The 16,866-nt window shown below is 49.2% G+C and overlaps 1 protein-coding gene across 1 annotated transcript; it reads right to left on the minus strand.

The window, feature by feature from the left end:
* Positions 1–3,756: 3,756 nt before the first annotated feature.
* On the minus strand, positions 3,757–15,197 carry C1R (complement C1r). Its single transcript, XM_019038133.3, has 11 exons — positions 14,811–15,197; positions 13,876–14,104; positions 12,480–12,672; positions 12,012–12,158; positions 11,717–11,913; positions 11,261–11,408; positions 11,032–11,153; positions 8,838–8,916; positions 8,320–8,475; positions 5,576–5,650; positions 3,757–4,848 (listed from the first exon to the last, which is right to left on the minus strand). Coding segments are annotated over exons 1-11 (2,118 nt in total). The 5' UTR covers positions 14,813–15,197; the 3' UTR covers positions 3,757–4,078.
* Positions 15,198–16,866: the final 1,669 nt, after the last annotated feature.

The raw sequence follows: 16,866 nt of genomic DNA on the forward strand, positions 1-16,866 counted from the left end.
TTCTTTCCTTGGCTTCTGAGCACTGAACTCCCCAGGTTTTCCTCCTACCTCGGTGGTCATGGTCCTGGTCAGCCTGGGCCCTACAACAGAGGCGAGAGCCTCCTGCATTCTCTTCCCAATGCCCTGTGGGGCATGACGGTTTCCAGGCTGGCTGGTGGCATCAGGCACTGTTCCCAGGTCTGGTGATTGCCGGGTGGCGTTCCCTCTGCTGATGTTATTGGGATTCTCCCCATCCCCAGGTAATTTTCTCACATGTGAGTGCTGAGCAGTACTCAGTTAAATACTTGTGGGATCCTCTGCAGACTTCTGGCCATCTCTCTGTGTACCTTTCTCCTCCCTGATCCTCAGTTCTGCGACCTCCAGGGGCCTTGGTTTCCTGGATCTGGGGCTGTGTCTCCTCAAGTCAGGGAGCTGACTGAGTCCTACCTGGATTTCTCCTTCTAGCAGCTCAGCTTGGAAACTCTCTCAAGGCAGTAAAATGGGCCCAGTCTCTCAGGCATCATTGTCTTTTTTTGTCCAGTGTCCAGTGTCTCAAAAACCGTTGTTTCATATATTTTAGTCTTCTTTGTTGTTGCTTGGTTCAGGAGGTGGGTAAATCGCCTTCTTCTTGGCCCTAAACTAGTAGCCATCTGAAAATCAACATGTTCCAGACAGAACCTATCAGACCTGCTCGTCTCGCACTCATCCCCATCAAGCTGACACCATTTTCTCACCCCTCCCCTTCCAGTGTCTACTCTGTCAGGAAACCCTTTGGTTCTTCTTTAAGTTTTATCCATAATCTGACCACTTCTCACCACTTCCACTGCACCCCTGCTCTGAGCTACCATTACTTCTTGCCTGGATTACTGTAATTGCCACCGAATTGGTCCTTTTTATGCCCTTTTTCGGCTGTAGTACATCTTCAATTCAGCAGCCAGCATGAGCCTTTCAATGTGTGCACATGGAGCACTCTGCCCAGAACATGGTGTTGCTGCCTGCGCGTTCTCTGATGGATCAGGCAGCTGCTCACTTCAGGGCCCTTGGCTTCTTCCTGGAATGTTCTTTCCCTAGGTCTCTGAATGTCTAACTTCCTCCAATCTTTGATACATGTCAACTTTTTCAATGAGGCTACTCCTTTACAATTTTTGAATTGTTATTTTCTATATATTTTTTTAATACAGAGTCTTGCTCTGTTGCCCAGGCTGGAGTGCAGTGGTGCGAACATTGCTCACTGCAGCCTCGAATTCCTGGGCTCAAGTGTTCCTCCTGTTTCAGCCTCCTGAGTAGCTGGGACCACAGGCACACATCATCATGTCCAGCTAATTTTTAATTTTTTATAATGATGGAATCTCACTATGTTGCCCGGGTTAGTCTTCTTTCACGGTTTTTTTTTTTTTTTTTTTTTTTACATCTGATGTCACCAGTTGGTTCTGACCAGGTTGGTCTTGAACTCCTGGGCTCAGATGATTCTCCAGCCTCGACCTCCTAAAGTGCTAGGATTACAGGCATGAGCCACTGCTTCCAGCCTAAATTTTTTTTTTTTTTATTTAAAGAGCACCATGTATTTTTTGAATAGGTAAAACACCTACATGGTTAAAAATTTGAAAGATCAAAACAGCATACAGTGATAACTTTTCCTTCCACTCCTATGTCCCCCCAGAGACCACCAATATTTCTTGTATATCTTTCTAGTGATCTTTTATACACATGTAAGTGATATATGCCTACTCCTGTTATGTATACAAATAGTAGCATTTTATTATTTTATTTGATTTTATTTCATTTATTTTTGAGACAGAGCCTTGCTGTGTCACTCAGGCTGGAGTACAGTGGTGTGATCATAGTTCATTGCAGCTTCGACCTCCCAGGCTCAAGCCATCCTCCCACCTCAGTCTCCCAAGTAGCTGGACTACAGGCATGTGCCACCACACCCGGCTACAAATGGAAACGGTAGCGTTTTATACATCATATTTTATACATTCTGCATTTTACTTGTTTTCACTTACCATGCTGTCTGTAGTAAGGATTGAATGGTTACATTGCATTTCATCATTTGGATATTCCATAATTTACCTGAAACTTTGGTGCCAGATACCTTTCAGAATGCAGGATTCCAATATTTTGTTATTATAAACAATGCTGCAATGACTAACCTACATGTGCTGTTTATTTCATATGTGAGAAAATGTGGGCTGAATTCCTAGAAGTTGAATTGGTGAGTGAAAAGGCATATGTATTTGTAATTTTGGTTACCTGTTACGAAATTGCTCTCTGTAGGGATACATTCCAAAAAGCAATGTGTAAGAGTGACTTTTTCTTTACATTTTCAACAACATGGTATATTATTTTTGCCAATCTTACAGGTAAAAAGATGGCATTTTATTTAAATATTTTCCTTATTATGAGTGAAATTAAGCCCCAAGGCCTCAAAGCAATTTATAATTTCTTTTCTGTGAACCATCTATTCACAGATCATTGGTTTTGCCTGTACTTTCCTATTCCAGTGCACTTTGAGAATAAGACACATATAAGTTTGGGGTGGGGGAGTGGGAATTAGAAGGTCAGAGGAGTCATCTGAGTTTCCTGGGAACTCCTCCGATTATTAAAATAAGGAGAGGGCTGGGCACGGTGGCTCATGCCTGTAATCCCAGCGCTTTGGGAGACCGAGGTGGGTGGATCACTTGAAGTCAGGAGTTCGAGACCAGCCTTGCCAACATGGTGAAATGCCATCTCTACCAAAGGTACAAAAATTAGCTGGGCATAGTGGTGGGCGCCTGTAATCCCAGCTACTTGGGAGGCTGAGGCAGGAGAATCTCTTGAACCTGGGAGGTGGAGGCTGCAGTAAGCTGAGATTGTGCCACTGCATCCAGCCTGGGTGATAGAATGAGACTCTGTCTCAAAAAAAAAAAAAAAAAAAAAAAAAAAAAAGTTTAAAAAAAGTTAAAAAAAACCAACTCATCACTCGGGAATGTTTTAACTCTGCTGGTCTTCTGAAGTTCAGGCCTGTGTGTGCTGGGTCATGTAAAGTTGTTTAAACAAGTCTGGAACAGTCAATTGTGCAATAACACCATGATACTGTTCTATTACAAATACTTATAATGCTTAATCCAAGTTCTGTGTCCTTTTCTGATTTTTAGAGATCTTAAAGAATACAAGTGATTTAACAATATTGTTAGTGATTCAACTTTGAAACAAAAATTTCATAGCACTCCTCTCCTAAGGAATATTTAGAGATTGGAAGATGAGCTGTTAAAAAAGCTGTTATAGGCTGGGTGCAGTGGCTCTTGCCTGTAATCCCAGCACTTTGGAGGCCGAGGCAGGCGGATCACTTGAGGTCAGGAGTTTGAGACTAGCCTGGCCACCATGGCAAAACTCCGTCTTTACTGAAAATACAAAAAATTTAACTGGGCAGTGGTGACAGATGCCTGTAATTCCAGCTACTCAGGTGGCTGAGGCACAAGAATCACTTGAACCCTGAGGCAGAGGTTGCAGATAGCCAAGACTGCACTACTACACTCCAGTGTGAGTGACAGAGTGAGAGTCTGTCTTGAAAAAAAAAAAAAAGCTGTTATATTTACAACTATGCATGTGGGAAAATCAGCATTTTCTTTATACTGTACAATCAAAACAAAACACAGATATTTATTGTTATCCATAACCCTAATTGTAAATGTGTGCATAAACTTAACTGTTCTTGTTGCCTTCCTGAGTAAATATTTTAAATATGACCTTCCTTACAAAATATTTTTATATAAATTAAATACAACTTTTGACTCATTTTGCACACTGGCATTTCTCATAAAACTTTATTTGGAAAAAGTTATATTCAATGACCCAATGGTATCAAAGTGGAAGAGGAAAGTGACAACTAGAGATTGATAACTATATCCTCTGCAATCCTCAGAAGAAAGAAAGGGGCCCTTTGGGTTGTTTCAGGTAAAGTACATCAATGGGACTACAGGAAAGAGAATTTCACACATGGTCTTTCTGCATCAGTAATTTTAATAGAGACTCTTAGTGGTTATCAACAACTGGTCAGTTGTTTTTTGTTTTTTTTTTCCACACCGCTCTCTGGATTCGAACCTAGTGAATTCTGGGCTCAGTCCTCCTCCTCCATCTCTTTCTTGATCCAGTCCACGTAGTTGAGCACTTTGGTGTAGAAGCCATAGCCCCTGCTGCACCCGATGCCCCAGGACACGATGCCCGTGGCCACCCAGCGATCAGTGTTCGGGTCCCTTACTGCAAAAACGCCCCCACTATCCCCCTGGCAGGCATCCTGCTTTAGAGATGGGTGTCCAGCACAGAACATGTTTTGAGAGAACACATCCATCCTATTCTTTCCCCGGAGCCAGTTCTCACAGGCCTGTGGATTAGCTACGGGCAGACGGACAAACCTGAGGTCATGAGCAATCTTCTCCTCCATGACCCCGAAGCCACTGACATAGCCCATCAAGCCCAGGTCGTAGAAGGTCTCGTTGTCAGGAAGGCAGATGGGGAGGAGGTTGGGACCCAGGGTGACACTATTTTCCAGCTCCAGCAGGGCGATGTCCCCCTCAAAATTGTAGGACTCATCCTGACGGTAGTCCGGGTGGACGCTGACCCTGCGGATGGGGTAATTTCCTAGCTTCATGAGCTCTTCCACATTTGTGTGGCCCAGGAACACATCCAAAGAAGCGTTGCTTTGCGCTTTGTGTTCCTTGGGATACAGGGTGTGGGCAGCTGTGAGGATCCAGCGGTCGCCCAGCAGGGCCCCGCCCCCACGCCCGTGGATGTTGGTGAACACCTGCCAGGGGAAGTTGCCCATTTTGGCTTTTTGCCCTCCGATGATGCGCTGCCTCTGTTCCACGGGGTTCGCGGGCTTCCCACACACTGAGGGAGAGACAGGGAAGACAAGGGCAAGTCAGTTCCAGGTCCCACATCTCTTCCTTCTGCAGCCAGCCAGTTCCCTGTTTGCCCTCTCTTTTTGGCTTCTGTCTCTTTTCTCTTTCTCCTCCCATCCCCACACCTCCGTCATTGGCCTATTGACAGGCTCTTCTGGTTCTTGTTTTTTTTTTTTTTAATTATTATTTTTATTTTTTGAGACTCCTTGCTCTGTTGCCTAGGCTGGCATGCAGTGGCGCGATTTCAGCTCACTGCAACCTCCGCCTCCTGGGTTCAAGCAATTCTTGTGCCTCAGCCACTCAAGTAGCTGGGACTACAGGCATGTGCCACCATGCTTGGCTAATTTTTCTCTTTTTAGCAGAGGCTGGGTTTCGCCGTGTTGGCCAGGCTGGTCTCGAACTCCTGACCTCAGGTGATCCGCTTGCCTTGACCTCCCAAAGTGCTGGGATTACAGGTGTGAGCCACCACGTCTTGCCCCTTGTTCTTGTTTATTTCTTCCTAGGGGGTCTCCCATTGTTTTTATTCCCTGATTTCCCATCTGCTTAGTGAAAATGGCAGCATTTCGGGACTGAATTCAGCACTCTGTCCCTCTCTCCCTTTCTCCTGGGATGTTCCCCTCTTCTCTCCTCTCTCTCCTTTTTCTGGGCCACACTGCTTCTGAGGCCCTGCAGGCTGCTAAAGACCCTGATGATGGCCCCAGAGGGTTTCCACTCACCTGGCAAGCACCGAGGAATCTTCTCTCCCTTCTGTTCATTCTTCCAAATGCCCTGTGCTGTGCAGGTGTACACCCCTGAGGGCAGAGGAGGCAAGAATCAAGTTGGGGGGTGATGGGTAAGAAAACTAGGTTGCAGAGGCCAGCAAGTACTGAGTGTGCTTGATGGGGAGAGGGGCAGGGAGGAGCCAACATGGCAAGGGCCAAAGGTCAAAGGCTCAACTCTAGAAGGAAAGAATGTCAAGTGTTCAGAGGCTCTAGACCTATATTTTGTTTTAATGCCAAGTAAAAAAATCAGAATGCTTAACTATTTTTTTTTTTTTTGGGACGGAGTCTCACTCTGTTGCCCAGGCTGGAGTGCAGTGGCGTGATCTCGGCTTACTGCAAGCTCCGCCTCCCAGGTTCATGCCATTCTCCTGCCTCAGCCTCCCAAGTAGCTGGGACTACAGGTGCCCGCCACCACGCCCGGCTAATTTTTTGTGTTTTTAGTAGAGATGGGGTTTCACTATGTTAGCCAGGATGGTCTCGATCTCCTGACCTCGTGATCCACCCGCCTCGGTCTCCCAAAGTGCTGGGATTACAGGTGTGAGCCACCGCGCCCGGCCAGAATGCTTAACTATTAATATATGTTTGCTGTGATCCCTGCTTGTGAAAGTAGACATAAAAACCAGAAGGAATATATCAAAATCTTATCAGTGATTGCATCTTGGTCGTGGAATCATAGACGATAATTGTAGCTACGTCTTCTGATTGCTGAAAATGTGCCATGCTTGTTGCTAAGCACTTTATCTGCACGATCTCATTTAAACACTATAGTGACACTTGCAGGTGTGTGTTATTATCCTCATTTTGTGGATGAGGAAACTGAGTTTAAATAATTTGCACAGGGTCACATAACTTCTAAGTGCCAGAACCAAGGTGCAAGAGGTTTTCTGACTCCAAAGCCCAGCTCTTAATGAATACCATTTATAATCCAGATTTTTTCCCTTTTTTTCTGTGTTTCAAACCTATAATGCATGTGATTTCTAATATTTAAAAAAAGTTAGAAAAATACCCACTAATGAGTGAGAGTCGTTTAGTAAAACTAAGTGCAAAAATCACAACCAGGTTGAGGGGGAGAATGGAGAGGGGAGTTTCACTGAGTTAGCTGTAGTAGTCATGATGGTGGTGAAGACTGTGGTGTTGGTGTTGGTGGTGATGGTGTTGTTAATGGTGGTAGTGGTGATAGTAGTATTTGCTGTGATGGTGTTGGTAGTGATGATGGTGTTGGTAATGGTGATGGTGGTGAAGACTGTGGTGTTGGTGTTGGTGGTGATGGTGTTGTTAATGGTGGTAGTGGTGATGGTAGTATTTGCTGTGATGGTGTTGGTACTGATGATGGTGTTGGTAATGGTGATGGTGGTAATGGTGTTGGTGGTGATGGTGGTGTTGGTGTTGGTAATGATGGTGGTGACAGTGGTGTTGGTAATGGTGTTAGTAATAGTGGTGGTGATAATGGTAGTGATGATGGTGGTGTTTGTAATGGTGATAGTGATGATGGTGGTGGTGATAATGGTGTTGGTAATGGTGATGGAGGTGATGGTGGTGTTGGTGTTGGCAATGGTGGTGGTGGTGATAGTGGTGTTGGTAATGGTGGTGGTGATCATGGTAGTGGCGACAGTGGTGTTGGTAATGGTGATAGTGGTGATGGTGTTACTGTTGGTGATGATGATGATAGTGGTCATAGTGGGGATGATGGTGTTGGTGGTGGTGATGGTGGTGTTGGTGTTGGTAATGGTGGTGGTGGTGACAGTGGTGTTGGTAATGGTGTTAGTAATGGTGGTGATAATTGTAGTGGTGATGATGGTGTTGGTAATGGTGGTAATGATGATGGTGTTGGTAATGGTGATGGTGGTGTTGGTGTTGGTAATGGTGGTGGTGGTGACAGTGGTGTTGTTAATGGTGTTAGTAATGGTGGTGGTGATAATGGTAGTGGTGATGGTGTTGGTAATGGTGTTAGTGATCATGGTAGTGGTGACAGTGGTGTTGGTAACGGTATAGTGATGATGGAAGTGGTGTTAGTGTGGTGGTGATGATGATGTTGGTAATGGTGATGGTGCTGACGATGGTATTGGTGGTGATGGTGGTGTTGGTAATGGTGGTGGTGATCATGGTAGTGTTGACAGTGGTGTTGGTAATGATAGTGGTGATGGTGGTGATGGTGGTGTTAGTGTGGTGGTGATGATGATGTTAGTAATGGTGATGGTGGTGATGATGGTGTTGGTGGTGATGGTGGTGTTGGTGTCAGTAATGGTGGTGGTGATAGTGGTGTTGGTAATGCTGGTGGTGATGATGGTAGTGGTGATGGTGGTGTTGGTAATGGTAACAGTGTTGATTGTGGTGATGGCGGTGATGGTGGTGATTGTGCTGGCACTGATGCTATTGGTAGTGTTGCTGGTGTTGTTACTGGTAGTGGTGGTGATGGCAGTGATGGTAGCAGTGGGGGTGTGGTGGAGGCAATGGTGGTAGTGGGGATGATGTGGTGACAGTGAGCTGTTTATGCGATTTGAATCTTTTCTTTGCATCAGCTCAGATGCCTCCTTCTTCAAACCTACTAGGTTCCTGTTAGCACTATAATTTAGGCCCCTGAAGCCAGTGCCCTGGCAGATACCTTAATATGCATTCCCTAGGGATTCTACTGGGAGAAATCTCGGAGGATACCCCAAGGGGATGGAAGGGAGGAAATTTCCATTTGCATTGGTCCCTACCTTGCTCAGACTCCCTGCTGCCGGCTCTGGTCTGCATCTTGTAATATGGCTCATGGCAGTAGTACTGGATACGGGCCTTGTAGGTGTTCACTCCCATTGTGGTGGTGTAACGGAAGTCACCATTAGGCAGGTTTCGGGGCTGCCCACAGTCCTTGACTTGGAGAGAACACAGGGCAGGGTGAGAGCTGAGAATGACTGTGCTGGAACTTCAGTGAGGGGAGTGTGAGTTGTCTACCTGCAGAGCAGGCTCAGAAGCTTAGAAAAGATAGTCAGTGGGGAGGGCCCTTGCAATGGACAGGAGTTGGGTGGTATGAAATTCAATTCTGGGTAGAGCCCATCCATCCCACTGAGATGAGGGCTCACTGATTCCTGAGATGGCCCATAGGCATCAAAGAACAAGTCAGGGTGGGGGTCTCTTGGAAAGAGGCTTAGTCTGGACCCCTCTTTCTTTCTTGGCCCGGGTCCTCAAGGCAGGAGGTGGGAGGTCCCCAGGGTCATATCCCTGAATTGTGACTTACTCTTGCATCTGGGCATGGCACGATGCCACGTGCCATCATCCTGGCAGACAGCTGTGAAGGAATGCAGCACCTGGTTCCCCTGTTGAGCAGAGGATAGAGGTGCCATCAGTGCCAAGAGGCAATGGAGGTCCCCTTCCTGCCCTTTCCACACAGGAGTGGGAGGCAATACCAAGACATCTCTTGGCTCCCCCATGGATGTGGCTCCTTCTTCCTTCTCCCCAGCCCATTACAGACAGGAGCATTGAGACACACCACAGCAAGTCAGAGCAGAGCTAACTGATAGACCTGATCATCCTCTCTCTAGACTGTGGCCTGTTCCCACTGAGGTCCAATTGAATCCCACAATTTGTAATTTGAAAAAATCACAAGCCACGTTTGAGTGTTTTCTGTATCAAAACAAAAGCCTGTGCTCCAGGGCAGAACCGTGTTTCTCTTGCTGGTGTCCCCTGCCTCCAGGCCTGCATCACTTTATCTCTCCTGGGTTGCAGTTTTCCTAAGGACAGAGGCCTTCCCTAAAATACTAGAGCCACCTCGCAGCTTTGAAAGGTGCTGGAGACGTTGATGTATGTGAAGTGCTGTTGCTGTTGAGCAGGGACAAGACTAGGAAATGGCAGTCTTTGAAATGAAGTTACTGGACAAATGAATAAGTTTTACTAAGACCAAAATTCGGCCAGGCGCAGTGGCTCACGCCGGTAACCCCAGCACTTTGGCGGGCTGAGGTGGGCGGATCACTTGAGGCCAGGAGTTCGAGACCAGCCTGGGCAACATGGAGAAACCCTGTCTCTACTAAAAATACAAAAATTAGCTGGGCATGGTGGCGCACGCCTGTAATTCCAGCAACTCGGGTGGCTGAGGCACTTGTATAGCTTGAATCCAGGAGAAACACTTGAACTTGGGAGGCGGAGTTTACAGTGAGCTGAGACCATGCCACTGCCTGGGTGACAGAGCAAGACTCTCTCTCAAAAACAAAACAAGACAAAACAAAAAGACCAAAAATCATTCCATAGAGTTAGCCCTGGAAAAGGTTGTAAGAGAATGTGTATGAGAACTAGAACGTCTGAGTAAAATGTAGGTAATGTGAGAAACGGTGTGACTTGCTTTAAATTCTACGATGTGAATAACAAATGCAAAAGTAAGGGCAGTGGGTGGTGCAGGCAAGGGAGGGTTGTAATAGGAGCAAAGAGGTTGGTAGTCTCCATTCTTCTGGACCCAGGACACCCACCCAATCCTCCTGTTGGAGCTGGAAGCACCTTGGAGTAAAGAACAATGCATCAGGTGAACAGGACTTGATGCAACATTCAAATGTGAGCTCCACAAAGGCTGTGTGACTATGTGGTTTCTTTTTACTGAACCTCCCACATCTAGGACAGTGCCTGACAGTAGACACTTAAAGTGTGCATTAAATGAATTAACTGTGACTTAAGGACATATCATAGGTCTCTTCTTTGATTCTGATTAAGTGTTCCATGTGGACCTGTTGAACAACGATGGGATGTCCAGTCTTGGGTCTCTGTCCAGAGACAGAGATTTTTAGTTTACCAGCTTTTGTGAGATTGATCAATGGATAAAACCATATTCCCTCCTGAATCTGCAGAGCCGAGGACAGGACGGTGGGCCCAGGGGGAGACCACCAACATGTGTAAAAGAGCCCCGGAGCAGGAGGCAGGAGATCGGGGTCCTAGTCCCTGCCGTACACAATCGCTACGTGATGTTGACGAGTCACTGCATCTCCACCCTGCCTTTTCAGTTCCTTCAGCTCTCTTGAGTTATTGGACTAGGGCAATAGTTCTTAAACTTGGCTGCGCATTAGAATCACCTGGGTGGCTTTAAATAGTCTTGATGCTCAGGCTCTACTCTAGATCAATGGAATCAGAGTCTCTGTTGGGGGCCCTCAACTTCAGTATTTATTTGCTTATTTTTATTTTTCAGAGACAGAGTCTTGCTATATTGCTCAGGCTGGAGTGCAGTGGCTATTCACAGGGGCCTTGAATGAATGGGCTCAAGCAATCTTCCAGGATTTTAAACTCTCTGTTTTAAGTGTGCAGCAAGTTTGAGAGCTGGTGGACCAGGAGACTCTTCCAGCTGAAACGTCTATGACTCCAGCTGGGGTGAGACTAAATCCTCTGTGAACCCACCACCTGAATTCCTCCTGGGGTGCTGGGCCGGCTCTCTCCCCTCAGCCCTGGGCTCTTACCTCTATGAGCTGGTAGCCTTGCTTGCAGGTAGCAATGAAGTAGTCACGGAACTGGTACTGAGGCTGCAGGTTCTGGATGATGGTGAACTCGTCTAGGGTCTTGGGCTGGGGGCACTTGATGACTGTTGGGGAGACCAGGGGGCATATTTATTTCAGAGCCACTTGTCCTTCCTTTTTCCCCCCTTTTCCCCATTGCTGGCCATCGAGGGAGGCCTGCAGGGAGCCTTACTCTCGGTGGTGTAGCGCAGCTTCCAGCCCCGGCTGTCACCCGACTCATCTGTGAAGAACAGCAGATCCACAGCATTGCTGCTGGTGTCAAGGTCGGGGGGCCTTTGCTTCCCACAGAACTCGCCAATGTTCTTCCCGTTGGCATAGATCTAGTAGGGGAGGAGGGTTTTTTTTTTTTTCAGCTTGGACGTTTTTACACAGGGCCAACTGGGTAGTAGCCTGGTGGCCAGGGTGGTGGTGGTGGTGATGAAATCCTGTCTTATGTGTGTTTTCAGGGGAAGGTGAAAAGGGATCCCCGTGACCCAATTCTAGTTGTGTGGGAACTTACCCAGCCCATGGGTGATGTTGGCCGTTCCTGCCCCAGCTGGCCAGGGGATCCAGGAGGAAGTTGGGATAAGAGGAGCCAAGTGCAGACAGAAGGGGAGGAAGGGGTCTTTCAGGGGTAGGACGGCTGTACCTGTAGCTGGTCATAGGGGCAGTGTACTTGCTGGTGGTCATCAATATCAAAAGGCTCCAGGAACTTGAGGTGCAGGGTGAGGCCCCGCTCCACCCGGATGCTGTAGTTGCAGCGCAGGTCAGGGGGGTAGGACCGAGGGTACTCCAGGCTGGAGATGTAGCCTGATGCCTCCGTGTACAGCTCGCTGCTGCACTCAGCTGTGAGAGCAGAGCCACAGGGCATCACGGGGGCACTCCGGCTGGCCCAGCAAGCCCTGGCTCAACCCCTTCCCCTCTGCTACACCACTCTGGCTCACCCTGGCAGGAATGCCTGTCTTTCTGAAGCTCATAGCCTGGACGGCAGGAACAGAAGTAGCCTCCAACGTAGTTGTGACACAGGTGCTGGCACTGGGGCTGGGGATCCTCCTCCCCTGATTTGCTCCGGGAAGCACATTCATCAAGGTCTGGAAGGCATTCAGGAAGGAGGGTTAAGCTTCTGCTGGGAGACCTGAGTAGTGGCTCTGATCTTAGGGAGGTCACTCACCAGAGGCCTAAAGACAAAGGCATCTTTAGGCCACCTGGACCTCCAGGCCTCTCCAATGCTCTCTGGGGACTGCTCCATGGGGACAGAGCCCAGGTTGACAGGCCTCGTTAGGAAAAGCTCTCTCGAGGGGAGGAACAAGGAAAGCCAGGCTTTCGGCTTCTTTGCATTCACGATTCCCTTTCTTGGCCCCCATTCAATATGGCTGAGGTCAGAGAAAAGGGATCCCTGGGGGGCTACTCACCCACAGCTTGGTAGTAGGCCAGGAAGCCCTTGTAGAACATGATGGTCCCATTCTCCTCATTGGAGAAGTCTGTGTGGAAGGTCAGCAGCATCTTGTTCCCTTGGGACATAAATTCCTTCTTTCCCGGGGGGTTGCCCAGTGGAGAACCCAGTTGCCCACAGAACCTCCCCAGGCTTTTCTTATCAGCAGAGATCTGGTGGAAGAAGGACAGGGGGTAGGAAGAAGATCTGTTGCGGAGTGGCGCACGTGGTGGCTCAGTGATGGTCCTCCTTGTCTCGCCCAGAGTGAATCATGCACCACAATGGCTCTGGCTGGTCACTACCTGCTGGGCTCAGCTGCTGCAAACTTCCCCATGTGACTTTCAGCTGTTCCCTGAGTCTCCCACTGACTCACTCTTTGCGTGTTGTCCTGGACTGGGTACCTCACCCCTTCCCTATTTTCTGCTCCTCTGGCAGGTTTCAGGTCCTTCTCCATCCCCACCACCTCCTATGGCCTGTTCCCCTGGGGTCCTGGTTGTCTGTACCCAGCCTTTACCTGCCCCTCATTCCCAGAGCTCAGACAGCTCCGCTTTATTTTCTGTCTTCAGATTCCACCTCAGCCTAATCAAACCATTCACACCTCAAGTGCCTCCTGATGCCCTCGGCGGAACATGAGCCCTGAAGCCCACCCATCTCAGCGTCAGCAGGCATTGCCTCGTCCCTCTTCCTTCCTCCTCACAGCCTCCTCAACCTCTCCTTGACTCTGCCAGCAAACGCCCTCCCCCAACACTGCACACTCGCCAAGTCTTCTGAGCCGGTAAGACGTGCCATTGTCATGTAATTCACGCATAATCTCCAGGGGTCTCCTGGGAATGGTAGTTGTTGGACCTTCGCAGGCTCTGCTTGAGCCCTGAATCTCATTTTTACTGGATAGAGAAAGACAGGCCTGGGAAGGTACCCTTGGTTGCCACAGAGGTGAGGGTTCTGAGCACACTGTCCTTGCTGAAGGCTATTCCTGTGCTGCCAGAGCCCACATTTCTCCTCCTCATGTCCCTGTGTTCCTGTTGAAGCAGGCAGCCATGTCAATCATTTCCTTGGAGACAGGGAAGCTGAGGCACAGTGGTTTCCCAAAGACTCTCAGCTAGACAGCAGATGGGGAAGGTTTTCCTGACTCAGTGGATGTTGAATTTCCTGAGTGGGTCCTGTCCCCTTCCTTCTCTGTGCTTCTCCCCTCAGTGCTCACCGAGGGCCTCTACACCAGTGAGCGCCCATCCAGGGCATCCCCGGGCTCTCAGAGAGGCCGTTGGCCATCAGCTCTTGTGGGGCTGGGCTGTGTCTGGGGGTGTGCATGCCATACAGATCCCAGATCCCAGAGGGCCCAGTTTTGTCTCCCCTCTGCCTGCCCATCCTGCCCCTACCTTGACATAATCATAGAAGCAGCCTTCAGAAGGCTCCAGGTCAAACTGCTGGAAGACGAGCTTCACCCTGTATCCCGTGGGGACTGTGATCACAGTGGTTGTTTCAAAGTTGTTGGGGTAAGGCTTGGGGAACAGAGGGGAAGTCACCTCCCCAAATAACTTCTGAGGGATGGGAATGGAGCCTCCTGCCCTGCAGAACAGGGCCGGCACCAGGAGGTACAAGAGCCACCTGCCAAAACAAAAGAGAGTATCTGGAGCTGGAGGGGTTCAGCACTCTTGCCATGTGGGCAGTGGCTGTGGCAGGGGATGAGACGGCCATACCACTGGGCCTTCTCCTCTCTGTCCACCCTGAACCTCACAGACATGTTCTCAGCAGGGGTGCGTGGGTGAGGAGGATGGCCTGTGCAGCTGCTGCGTCGGGTCACTCTCCAGGGCAGTGTCCAGTCCAGAGGCCACCACACTCCCCTCACACTCCCTTTCCAGCCTCCTCCCCTGCCCGGACGCATCCCTCCCCTCCCCTTCCAGGAATAGGACTGGCTTGGGACCAGTTAATGGAGGGTGAGGGTTTCCACCCGTGGGTCTCTGAAAGGGCTCCCACAGGTTCAGCAAAAGCATCTGGGAGAAACCATCTGTGGAGTGGGGGACACAGGCACAGAGTGTCCCGTCCTGGGCAAGGGGTCCCCTTCTCTCGCTGCTCCCTGCCGAGAGCCCAGAGGGAAGACAGGACCATGGCATGAGCATCTATGTATGAAGTCTCCTCTGATCCCTAGGAGGAGGGATGGGGCGTGTGTTGTGTGTGTCCACGCGTGTGCACAGTGGAACTGATGAGGTGTGTGAAGAGAGAAGGGTGTTCCTGTCTCCCTGAATTGCCTCCCATGCCCTGGCTTCTCCCCTGGCTTCTCCCTCCCACCTGGGTGCCCATCACCCTTACTCACATTTCTCAAGGCCCGTGTTGAATCCTGGGCTCTCCTGACAGCGTCTTCGTGCACTGTGTGCAGAGGGAGCCCGCGTCACGCACAGCAGGGAGGGGAGGGTTTTCTGTGGAGTGGAGGGGGGACCATTCCCGGAGGAATGTTGGAGGGAATGAACTATTTGCATAAACAAAAGATCTGAGTTTCCACTTTAATTTAGTTTTGGTTTTGAAATCCCTGTTTGTGGTGCCACCTGCTGGTCGGTGAGGGAAAGGGCTAAGGAGACGGGAGTCCGGCTTTTTATGGCCCGGGGAGCCTTGGGTTGGAGGCCCAGATGTCTCAGTCTCTAAATCTGATCAGCTTCTCCCTTCTTCCAAGACTTTCCTGGGGGCTGCTGCTGTGTTTACAAGGTTCCTACCAAAGCAGTGGGAGACCACAGGTTGTGGTGAATTCTCTTTTCTGGGCTGTCCTATCCCATTGACCCTGTTCTTCCTGCCCTCATTCAGCCCACAGCCCTGGTCCAAGAATGGCCTGGGTTTCAATGCCCAGGACGTAATGATAGGAACACTGGGGCAGAGGAGGGTGTGTGGGAGCGGGCAGAGGAGAGAGGAGCTTGGTTGCCTTGGGGCCCTGGCCTGCTTTAGCCATGAATGACACTTGGACATAGAATAGGGTTGGCCATGTCAGGGCAACCCTAAATCAGCCCTGGGTTTGAGACCCTCTGGGGCAGCTGCGGAGGGGGTAAAATGTCCCCATCTCCTTAGCGTCTGCTCAACACAACTGCCAGGGCTGAAGCTAAGGATGCGGATGTGGAGCAAGAGGGACTCGGTTTTTCTGAGATGAAGCCAGGCCCCTGGGAGGGAGGAGGGACCCTAGTCTCTCCTGTCCATCAGGCCATAGTGTCCTGCTTTAAAAATTTTGCTCTTGGCCACATGTGGTGGCTCATGCCTGTGATGCCAGCACTTTGTGAGGCCAGGGTGGGAAGATCTCTTGAGCCCAGGAGTTCGAAACCAGCATGGGCAACATAGTGAGATCTCGTCTCTAAAAGTTAAAATAAATTAAAAAACAATTTCATTGTTTTTGGAAGGCTTTCTTCATCAACTCTCCATGGCACCAAATATCTGATGGCACTTCATCCCATGGAGGGGCTTGGGCTGCAGAGCAGGCCTCTGCGTTCTTAAGCCTTTGTAGGCTGTTCTGCTTGTTTCCCTTATTAGATGAATCCCTCCAACCTCCACCCTTCTGGCCCCACCCCCATTCATCCATTTATGGGCTACCTGTTTAATGTGCAAGACACTTTCCCAGGCAATAGATCGCAAGAATTCACAGAGCTGATGCAGTTCCCCATCAGGCAGTGACCACGTCATCAGTAGTTAGACAGCAGGCACACAGAAGGTGCAAGATCCACCAACGCTTGGAGGGTTTCTCCAGCAGGCCTGTGTGTCAGAGCTGAGGACTGAACCTAACGGAGGGCTGGTCTGTGATGGGATCAGCATACGATCCACAGCCTTGTTAGATCAGGAAAGACAAAAGATAGGGGAGAAGGAAAAGCACCAGATCAGAGGACGAGAAGGAAGGGGAATCTCGTCTAACAAACTGCACATTAATATCCTAGCAGCAGTGTGTGTGTGTGTGTGTGTGTGTGTGTGTGTGTGTGTGTGTGCACGCGCATGCGCCGTATGTTCATAATGGAGGCAGAGGGAACAGGTAAGGAGGTAAGTCTTAGCTGAAGCTCTTCCGTCCATCCTAGGGATTCTCAGTTCTGCGCTGGCATTGTGCAACACGCTTGGAGAGCGGCAAACCTGGACGTCATTAGCTCAGTCCCAGCCCTGTCTCCACTCTGCCCAACCATTCAAAATAACCTTTACTCACACATTTTTGTTATGTCCTTGACTTTGTTATGTCCTTGACTTATACCAAGAAGGAAAAAAATGCCATATGAAATGCTGCTGCATTTGTTTTAAAACAATTATTGAGGATATAGTCGGTTACAGTGTTTGTTCCTTTAAGGATTTGATTCTTGGGAAAAAGATTTCTCTCTTAAAGTAGTGGTAGGTTTTCCTCTGTGGATATGTCTCTA

Source organism: Gorilla gorilla, chromosome 10 (genome assembly GCF_029281585.2).
Source record: "Gorilla gorilla gorilla isolate KB3781 chromosome 10, NHGRI_mGorGor1-v2.1_pri, whole genome shotgun sequence".
Lineage (NCBI taxonomy): Eukaryota > Metazoa > Chordata > Mammalia > Primates > Hominidae > Gorilla > Gorilla gorilla.